At 40.4% G+C, this 11,433-nt stretch overlaps 1 protein-coding gene across 1 annotated transcript; it reads right to left on the reverse strand.

Moving 5' to 3' along the window:
- Positions 1-1,149: 1,149 nt before the first annotated feature.
- Positions 1,150-11,181, reverse strand: tpi1b (triosephosphate isomerase 1b). The gene is made up of 7 exons (XM_062992717.1): positions 10,987-11,181; positions 7,399-7,522; positions 7,024-7,108; positions 6,517-6,649; positions 5,692-5,777; positions 5,016-5,103; positions 1,150-1,801 (listed from the first exon to the last, which is right to left on the reverse strand). The coding sequence occupies exons 1-7, from the start codon at positions 11,096-11,098 to the stop codon at positions 1,683-1,685; spliced, it is 747 nt and encodes a 248-aa protein (XP_062848787.1). The 5' UTR covers positions 11,099-11,181; the 3' UTR covers positions 1,150-1,682.
- Between the last annotated feature and the right edge of the window lie 252 nt (positions 11,182-11,433).

Here is an 11,433-nt window from a genome sequence, read left to right on the forward strand (position 1 = left end):
GCCATTATCTTATCTTAGTTTTGCTTCAATGGTATAGCAAATATGGAGGAATCTGTCACTGGCTGGTGAAATGCATCATACAGTTTTGTTAAAGCTTACAAGGTAATCTTTAAAACCTTTTGTTTATTAAGAATAACCTTTCAATGTTCCAAAACCTTAACAATTGTGGTTTTGTTTCTGTCCTTAATAAGATCATTGTGCAGAACTCCTTTTAGCATGCTAATACTCTCTTTTGTTGCAATAAAGAGATCTCAGGAAGAACAACCCTAGTTCATCATTGAAGTTTCAGTGGTATTGTTAAACAGTATTTACAGTGAACAAACATTAGAGTTGCTGTTCTACTGCATTGTGTCCACGTGGATTATGTCATGGGCTGGATGCCTTTATATTGTACTCTACTGTTTTATTCCTCTGGTAACTATATGCAGTCAACACAAATAGTTTTGAGGCCTATGAAGATGTAATATATCATTTAAATCAGTAATAACTAATAGTGAAAACAGACATAAACCACATACATGCATAGACAGCTTAAGGAGCTGGAGTCTTGGTGAACTAGGATGATCAGCCATAACATTAAAACCACCTTCTTGTTTCTACATTCACTGTCCATTTTATCAGCTCCACTTACCATATAGAAGCACTTCGTAGTTCTACAATTACTTACTGTAGTGCGTCTGATTCTCTGCATGCTTTGTTAGCCCCCTTTCATGCTGTTCTTCAATGGTCAGGACCATATTATTTGGGTGGTGGATCATTCAGCACTGCAGTGACTAACATGGTGGTGTGTATTGGAGTTTTTAAACACCTCACGGTCACTGCTGGACTCAAAATAGTCCACCAACCAAAAATATCCAGCCAACAGCGCCCCGTAGCACTCCCTGGACAGGTAGCCAGTGCATCACAGGGCAAACACACTCACACTAAAAGCAATTTCTTGTAGCCTTAACTGGCCTGACTGCATGTCTTTGGACTAGTGGGTGGAAACCGGAGCATCTAGTGGAAACCCACACAAACAGGGAGAACTTCGGACCCTGGCCGCCCAGCAGGGAAACTAAACCTAGGCCCTTCTTGTGCTACCCACTGTGCCACTATGCCACCCTAATTGAAAGTTATTTTTCTTTTTATAATAAAGCTAGAACAAGAAGCTCTTGTAATACTTAAGCGTTTATTGTGTTCTTCAGCACTTCTGGCTCGGACACCATGCTTGACATGTAATAAACAGCCTCTGTGGCATAAACAAAATTAATACACTTAAATTAACAGTTAATCACAGAACATACAGCAATGAGGAAGTCCAGTGATTTATGAAGGACACTCCATGTGGTTGACATTTTGCCTAGAGTTAACAGCAAATACCCATAAGAGGTTGGTAAACATTTTTAAGGCGTGGCCTCAAAAGTACAGTGCTAATTCTTCAATTATTCTAATACAGGTCAGCAGTTTGTACAACAGTATGGACAGCTGATAAACCCAGAAATCGTCTCCTGGCCTGATACTACTGCATTTGTTCTGAGTGTCGATAACTTCAAGACAATACAACAATGCACAAACAATAATAAGAAAACACTTAAATGAAGCAAGCTAAGTTCAGGTGGCACACAAGTGCTTTGAGTTAGGACAACAGTGACTAAAAAAATGGGTGGTGTTGTTGCCAGGTGTTCAGTTGTTCCAAGCTTCTTTTATGCCTTTGCGTTGATTATCTCGACAAACTCTGGCTTCAGAGAAGCTCCGCCCACTAAGAAGCCATCTACGTCTTTCTGGGATGCCAGCTCCTTGCAGGTTGCACCAGTAACTGAACCTAAGAGCACAGAGAAATATAAAAGGCATTAAAATCTTTAGTCAATCTTACGGTTAGATAATACGGTTAGAGGTGTTGGGGTGTGGGGGTTGTGTATGGGGCAGGGAGCTAGAGTGGTGCAGACTTAACAGTGAGAAGATCGCACTGTACCAGCTGCACCACCATGCCTCCATAGAGCAAAGATTATATTTAACATCGAGGTATGGTGCTTTGGTGGCACAGCATTTAAATCTGCTAACCCACCACACCAAGTCTTGACTCTAGGATTCGAGCCAAGTGTGGGCGTGGTTAACAAACACTGGATGGGGTATAGATTACTTGCTGCAACAGCGACTCCTACTGCCTGTTTGAGGCGACAACACAAGATGACAAATGCAGATCATTTTAATACTGGTAATGAGGTGAGTGTCACAACACATATGCTTCAAATCTATCTGTGTATGGGGCTGCATAAGTCGCATGCCAGTCAAAGTACCCATGCTAACTTATATCCACCTTTGAAAACATCTAGAATGGGCGTGCTGGTTGTAGAACTGGACAATCGGGCAATGGAAGAAAGTCGACTGGACTGGTGTTTTTATTTGTTGGTTTGTTTGGCTTTTAACACCATGTTTTCCCCCTTTTTCTCCCCACTTTTAGCGCGTCTAATTGTTCAATTTGCATCGTGCTTCTTCTCTATCTATACCGAACCCTGCCCTGACCGAGGAGATCAAAGCTAACCCATATCCCCTCCGAAACATGGGCAGCAGCCTGATGCATTTTTGCCACCCACACATTGATGAGTGTTGTGCCACCTAGCGTTGCATGCGGAGAGACACACCCCAAGGGCACTCTTCCTTATCTCTGTGCAGGCGCCTCTAATCAGCCGGCAGAGGTCGTAATCGCATTCTAATAATAATAATAATAATACATTTTATTTATATAGCGCTTTTCAAGATACTCAAAGACGCTTTACATAAGACAAATAATCAAAACAAATACGTACATACACCATACAAATCATAGTACAAAATCAAAATAGTACATCAACATCAAGAATAATTAAGATAAAAACAAAGAGAGCAGCATAAGACAGTTCATTAAAAATTAGCTAAATTATGAGAGAGAACAACAAATATAGAACAATTTCTTAAAATTAGACAGAAACAGGACAGATTTACATGCAATCAGGAAACTGAAAACTTTACAAGTTTTAGGATCTAGGACTTCACATTTCTGTCGTGATCTAAGTATAAAAACTATTAAAAAAGAATAGCAAAAATAAAAGCATTTATTTTGTGTTGTTACAAGTTAAATGCCACTCTGAATAGATGAGTTTTGAGAAGTGACTTGAATTTGGACAGGTCAGGACAATCTCGTAGGTGTTTGGGGAGAGCATTCCATAAAGATGGAGCAGCTATGGAAAAGGCCCTGTCACCCCAGGTCCGGTGCTTGGTCCTAGAGGGTATGGACAGTAGGTTAGCCTCAGAAGAGCGAAGGCTACGGGAGGGAATGTGCTGATGGAGCAGGTCGGTGAGGTAGGATGGGGCCTGATTATGGAGAGCTTTGTGAGTGAATAGAAGAATTTTGAATTGAATGCGTTGAGCAACGGGAAGCCAATGAAGTTTTTGTAGAACAGGTGTAATATGATCACGGGAGCGAGTATGAGTAAGGAGGCGAGCAGCTGAATTCTGGATATACTGAAGTTTTTTTAGGATTTTGTTAGATGTACCATAAAGGATGCTATTGCAATAATCAATTCTGGATGTAATAAAAGCATGAATCAAGGTTTCGGCGGCAGAAAAGGAGAGTGATGGACGTAGACGTGCTATGTTTTTTAGATGAAAGAAAGCAGTTTTGGTGATGTGATTTACATGGCGGTCAAAAGAGAGATTGCTATCAAAAATTACACCAAGATTTCGGATGTTAGAAGACGGAGACAAAGTGTCATTATCAATGGTAATTTGATTTTATTCTGACAGAGAGAGACCCACATCCGGTTCTTTGTTCCGCCCCCCAACTGAGCAACCGGCCAATTGTTGCTCATACAGCCACTCGGCCTCGAACCGGTAAGGCAAAGCTGGATTCGATACGATGTACTCAGAATCCAGCTCTGGTGTCTTTTTACTGCTGTGCCACCTAAGCGGCCTCTTTTAACACCATGTTTAACACATTTTACAGCATATTCGGTATTACGTTTGAGTCTACTTACGGTATTTTGTCTCTACATTTTGGGTACATTTTATATTCATTCTCATTTTATATTCATTTATATTTTTATGGCTGTGAGGTAGGTTAAAACTGTTCTTGTGTTCTCGTATTTGGGGTATTCTATCAGTATGTGCTTTATCATAACATTTTTTTCGACATTTCACAGGTTGGGTTTTTCCTCCTTTAGTCAAGAGTTGGTGGGTTATACTGGTGTTGCTGGTTCTGCATCTTGTGTGTATGACTTTGTTTATGCATTGTCCTTGGTTTAATGTTAATATTTGTGTATTTCACCGAGTTTGTTTGTAGTCTGTGTGTCCCGACTGGCCTGGCATATCCTGTTTTTTTCCAAAATCATGTGGACAGCCAGGTATGAGTGCATCTTTCACACATAGAAGAGATGGCACCAAGAAACACTATAAGATAATCCACCTCACAGTGTACAGAAATTGATCGAGCTGCTGGTAATGTCCTGGTACCAGATACCACAGGACTTGGAGGAGATGTCTTTGAGGCTGGTCCTAACGTTGTGGCTCATTAGTGTATGAACATGCAGTGAAAGTTCTGTGGCCCTATAATATTTTTTTGATGTAAGACTTTTTTTGCTTTCAGGGTTTTATAGTGCATGCCAGTTTTATTTTTAAAAAACAAGAATGATTCTAGATTTATAGACAGTAATGGAACGGCCTGTGATTTACTCTCCAGCATCAATGTATTCTAATGTAAAAGTGTTTTTATAACTGCTGGAGCTACTTGTTGTTGGACGTGAAATTCTATTGTTGTAATAGAGCTCTGACTGCAGCTCAGCCTGCCATTGTTTGTCCCTGTGCGACACCTAGTGGTAGAATTATTGAAATGCACAAAACAATGAAACGGAACATAATTGTGGCACAGTGGTACAGCTGGTATTGAAAGTGCAGCACCCAAGGACCCGATATTGACCTTCCACATTTCCCCCCCCCCCATGCATTCTCTTTTTCTTTGACTTAATAAAGAAAAACAAATACATTAACCAAAAACCCATTACCTCCATAGATGATCCTAACAGATTTAGCAACAGCCTCTGAAACATTGGTCTTCATCCACTGCCTGAGTTTATCATGCACCTCCTGAGCCTAAAAAAAAAAAAAAAAAGAACTTAGTGGTACTTGGAGGCAGATTTACAGGTTGATGTTTTATTATTATTTTTTTTTAAATATTTTAACCCCTTTTTCTCCCCTTTTTTTAGCGCATCCAATTGTTCAATTAGCATCGTGCTTCCTCTCTGTCTATGCCGAACCCTGCCCTGACGGAGGTGATTGACGCTAACCCGTGTCCCCTCCGAAACACGAGCAGCAGCCAGATGCATCTTTGCCACCCACACATTGATGAGTTTGGCGCCACCTAGCGTTGCATGCGGAGAGACACACCCTAAGGGCACCCTCTTCCATCTCTGTGTAAGCGCCTCCAATCAGCCGGCAGAGAACACAATCGCATTCTGACAGAGACCCACATCCGGTTCTTTGTCCCACCCCCCATATGAGCAACCGGCCAATCGTTGCTCATATAGCCACTCAGCTTCGAACCGGTAAAGCAAGGCTGGATTCGATACCACGTTCTCAGAATCCAGCCCTGGTTGCAGCGCGTTTCTTTTTACCGCTGCGCCACCTGAGCGGCTACAGGTTGATGTTTTGGTGTGGATTGTGGATTGGTGATGTTCGTACCTGTTGTGGTGATGCAGTTTTGCCGGTTCCGATAGCCCAGACAGGCTCATATGCAAGCACAACCTTACTCCAGTCCTTAACATTATCTAGAACATGAAAGGATGTAAAATGAGCATTCACTTACCAATTCATAACATTGGAGCAGCTCGTTTGTTTACTTCCCCCCTCCTGAATCTGAAATTTTAATATTGTGGAGATTTCTGAATTATGTACGTAGAAACTGGTAATTCGTAAACCATTCATTAATTTATTTATTGTCTGTTTTACCACAGCATCCTGGTCAGGGTCATGGTGGGTCCAATTCATTGGGCGAAAGGCAGGAAACACCCCAGACAAGTCACCACTCCATCACTCACACTTAGGGCAATTTCTAGTATCTCCAATTAACCTGAGTGAATGTCTTTGGACTTGTGGGAGAAAACCAGAGGAGCCAGAGGAAACACCAGGGACATAGGGAGAACATGCAAAAGCCACACAAAAATGATTTTTGATTAAAAACGTGATACTTTCTCTCCCATCTTGATGCCTGGTTCTGAAGTATTAACCCATACAAAGTGTGGATACCAATACCAAGCTCACTAATGGTGACTGTTTATATGCTGATGACCACCAGTTCTACAGTTTAAAGCAAAAGTCTGAAGTAGCATTTTTAGCATGTGAGCTAGCTGTTTGGTTTGTTTGCTGACTATTAAAGCCTTTATGGGTTTAAAGCAGAAGGAAAGTCTCTGGGACAAAAACTCATTTACTTCAGTAATAGATCATATTTCAGTCAACCAAGAGTAACACTGCAGTATTTAATACAGTCACTATTTAGTGGTGATTTACCTGCGATGACTTTGGTCTGTTCAAACACAACCTTCTCAGTAATGCCAGCCTCCCTCTCGTCCAACTTCTCACCGATGCAGGCGATAACACCCAAACCGCTCTCGAGGGCATGAGCTACCTTCTGGCCAATAAGCTGCAGAGACACAAATCCAAGAAAAGTAAAAGTTAAAAAAAATGACACAATGATGCTTTGTACTTCATATGTTTCATATGTTTGCCAGGCACAGCGGCCTGTTATGCTGGCCCACCACTGGTGAGATCCGGCAACAAGTGGGAGTGGATTAGGGGCGGGATGGTCGACACCCTGACCAGGATAAAGCAGTGATATAAAAATGAAACAACCGCTTTATCCTAGTAAGGTTCAAGGGAAACACTTGGCAGGAATACCCTGGACAAGGTGGCAATCAATCACAGGGCCTCAGCCATCCTCTCGGACACAGCTGATCTTGAATATTTGTGTTAATTTTTAAGTAAAACAGATTTTTTTTTAAATTTCTTGTTGGTTACCTCATCACTCTCTCCAAAAACATGGCGGCGCTCGGAGTGTCCCAAAATCACCCACCCCACACCACAGTCCTTAATCATCGCAGGGCTGAAAAACAAAGAGATTGTGAGCAACCGAGCAAGATAATAAATCCCCTTTCATACTCAAACTCTGTGGAATTATCAAGCTGCCTTTGCCAGTAATGACTCGGCTTTGGGTCGTTCACATAGGCTTCATGAGGCAGAGCCCTCAACTTAAAAGACCCTATGAACTCTGTGCTGAGGTCCCACAAATCGTGTCACCCTAATAGCATGTATTCATCATATATACTTGAAGTGCATATCAAGATCTAGCAATTTTAAAAACACTATTTACATTTTCCCAGTGTGGCCCTGTACCTGATCTCTCCAGTAAAGGCGCCCTTGGCAACCTTGTAGCAGTTCTGTGCAGCTACACCGATCTTGGCATCAAGCTTGGACCTGGCAAAGTCGAGGTAAATGGGAGAAGCACCACACACCACATCTGCAAGAACACAAGTGTTGATATCAGATCAAAAGCTACAAATCCATATAGTCACATTCACGTCATGCAAGAATTCACCACAACATTGTTTAAAATATACCACATGGCCACAATTATGTGGACACCTGAGCATGAGCTTGTTAGACATTCCATTTATACCCTACCCTAACCCCATCTCACCAAACTCTTCAAGCCATGTCTTTACAGACCCCACAGTGGCACAGTAAAGCTGAAAAAGGAATGTAAAGCTTGGTTGATTGTGGACAGTGTCAGCTATGTTCCAATAGCTTTTAATTCACGGCAGACCTATGGATGGTGAGAACTGGATTACATCTAAGCATTTATCAGTCCTCTCAGCACCACCACCCCATGTATTTTAATGAATGCACTCAAACTAGCTTTATTTATATGGGCACAAAGCAGGCACACCTATCAATCATATCCAAGAAATTAGAAGACAGTCATAATAATTTTAATTCTTTTTGCGGTATCTATATTTATGACTCATCATAAAACTTAAAATAATTGAAACCACACAGCTTTCCATTCATTTACTAAATAAATTAAACACAGAACCAGTGTGTGCCAGTTGCCCCTCTGCACAGTGCTGTTTGGAGACAGGATGGGATTCACAAGGCTATATTGGGTGAAGCCAAATATAAATGAAACCCCAGTAGTCATTCTGCCTTAAAGGTCACTTGTCCTCATCTTCACATTGAAAGGGCGGAGGTCATCGGTGAAAAGGTTCACAGCATTCTACTGGGATCAGTGGTTAAAAGAAATAGGGAGATAAAGGTCAGAGGGTGACGGCATTAAATACACTTAAACTATATAGGTCTGACCTGAAATCACCTTGTTATTTGTGCTACTGCCTACCTGTTAAGTTACAGTTAGTAAGAAAAGAGAAATGTTAGGAAATGTTGAACTTTGGCTGGTTAAAGTCCACAGCTGTGTGTGTGAGTGTCAAATAAACAACGGGTTAGAATGAAATGAAGGTGCTACAGAATAAACTCGTGCTATGCTAAAATTGTTGGTATGAATTGTTGGCCATTTGTTTGGAGACATATATGGTTAACAAATATATACATGGCCAGATTATACATCTGTTTGCAGTTGTAAAAACTTAATTAGGGTACATATATTCTTCGTCTTATGAATAGCTACTTTTTACGTACTTATTGACTGTAACCCATCTGTTGCTCTGTACACTTTGTCAATGGGGTGAATGTATTATGGGGTGAATGTAATGCATTGTATCAGCTTTGATTCTGGCTAATCACATAACATAAAATATATGTGATAATCCAGTCATTTAATCAACTTAGGTGTTTCTGTATCAGAAAATCAGGACCTGAGTAGTAATCCAAAGGTTGCCGGTTCAAGCCCCACCACAGCAAAGTTGCCACTGTTGGGCCACTGAGCAGGGCTCTCAACCCCCAATTGCTCAAATAGAATTCAATGAGGATGGTAAGTCACTTTTGGATCACAAGGCTGAAAATGTAAAATGTAATGGCATTGCATAAGCCATCAAGGACATGCTGAAATTGGAAGAACTTAAATTGACCAACACTTTTCATTTGAAAATGTGCCCATTAAAGTGGGATGGCATAGTGGCACCGCTGGGTGTGGAGGTGTTGCAGATCTCCAAGGTTCTAGGAAACAGGGTCCAGCTTTGTGTTTTGTGTCAGTCTAGGTTATGTAATTTTTTTCCTTTTTTGTGTGGGTTTCTCCACATACGCCACCTTGGCTGTTCTAAATTGTACTGGGTGTGTGAGTGATGACCAGCAATGTAATGGTGCCCTGACCATTGTGTGTATCTGCCTGGCAGCCTGTGATCCAGACTGCAACTATGACGGATTGAGCAGCTAGTGAAAATATATAAATGAATGAATGAATGAATGAATCAATCAATCAATGTTTCAAGAGCACTATTAATGAAAATAAAAAGTTAGGTTACATGTGATTCATGTAACCCTCATGTGAATCGGTTTAATCTGACGCGTATTATTCATTAGAACAAACTGTTGGAAAGAATCGGTTCACTCAGCTGAATCGAACTTTCATCATTACTGATCATTTGTGTCGAAACGAGGCTACGTGCTGGAGAACACATGCGCGTGCACGCCCCCATACACGCCCACTACGAGATACAGTATATTACATTTTACAGAACATTAAAAATGCACTAATTAAACAGTTAATAGAAGTAATACAATGTGCTCTGTTTTTTCTAAATACGATCCTAAATATGGTAAAGCGAAAATGGAGGACACGACCTTGAATCACATTGCTAGCGACAAGTAGCCGGCTAGCTGCAACACTGCCTTTTCCTGTGTATCATGGTGCATTCACAAACTCCTTGCTTTCTTGCTGTATAAGTTTCTAATACGTTTTTAGTTGTCAAGTGATGTTAATTGATGTCAGTACCACTGATGTTAAAACAGACCTGCTTTTTATATTCTTCTAAAATGACCTTACTACTATACAGGCAATCTGATGATATACAAGTGTCTACCAGGAGAGGCTTTGTTATACACTTTATGCTGCTGTACAAGTAACACTTTAGAATCTTAACGTACAATGTCAGTGTTGCTATTTACTAATCAACTGCATCACAATTTTAAATAAATAAAACCAACAATTCAAGACATGTTATAAGGAAACGTTGATGAGATCAAATCCACCTACATAAATTCGTCTGATCACTTCAGAAATTCTGACTTTCTGTACAAAAGAATTGGACACAGTGTCAATACTTTTAAACGCAAGCATATTGTAAAATGTGTTTGTCAAAGCTTGATTTGTAGAAAAACCACTGACTTTTGACCCCCCACTGTAACTTCACTGTAACATAAACTTATATATGTATATACTAAACTGATTTGACTTTTGACTTTACTTTAACAACCAGTCAGTGCAGATTTCAAGGAAACTTGAAAGGAACTTTCATTCACAGCATTTGAGGGTGCACATGAATGAAGCATGAGACAGCAGCCTGGTGAATCAAACATACATATACGAGAAAGAAAAATAACTGTTTAAAAACAAATAGTTCAATTAATAAATAAAATAGTAAAGGAAAAATAAATTATTATATTATAAGAAATTATATTATAAGAAACTACTATAAGAAAACTGTCAAATTAAATGCATAAGTGATACCTGATTATGCATTTAATTATTTATAGCTGAGTCTAGAATGTGTGGATTAATAGTGATCATGGTAGTGTGTTGGAATTTGTAATTATTTTAAATACATTTGATGCAAAATCTTGCAAAAACAAGGAAGCTTCCCACTGGGATATCTCAATTTCACAAGATCAATGGATGACAAGATTGAGCAATGCTCACTTTCACCATGTTTCAATTAAAATAAACTAAATAAAACTGAATGCATTTCAGTTGTAAACATATGCAATCATGAAAGGTTTTATCCACCATTTACAGTCATGTCAGTTACTGACCAGTGTCGGGGTTAAGCTTGGCGCTGTTCAGGGTTTTAATAAGCTCTCCCAGGCTCTTCTTGTCGCCGTTCATCTTCCAGTTTCCACCCACGAAGAATTTTCTGCCGGTCATGATTGCAGAAGGTGAAGCACTAGCACACTGCTAAGTTATTAAAGAGTAAAGGTCAGCCCGGTCGGAGAGATGAGCAGCAGTGTAGAGGAACAGATCCGGGTATATATGGAGAAACAAGCAGCTCCTCCTCCAAAAACCTTACTGGTCCTAACCATGATGCCCTCAACGCTATAGTGTAGGGTGTGTTCCAACTTAGAAATGTCAACTGTCCTTACTCACTTCTGCTTGATCACTACCACCTGACAGAAAGTGCGTTTTAGTAGATGGATGGATGGATGGATTTTTTACATACACCGATCTGCCATAACATTAAAACCACCTCCTTGTTTCTACAC

Source organism: Trichomycterus rosablanca, chromosome 3 (genome assembly GCF_030014385.1).
Source record: "Trichomycterus rosablanca isolate fTriRos1 chromosome 3, fTriRos1.hap1, whole genome shotgun sequence".
Taxonomy (NCBI): domain Eukaryota; kingdom Metazoa; phylum Chordata; class Actinopteri; order Siluriformes; family Trichomycteridae; genus Trichomycterus; species Trichomycterus rosablanca.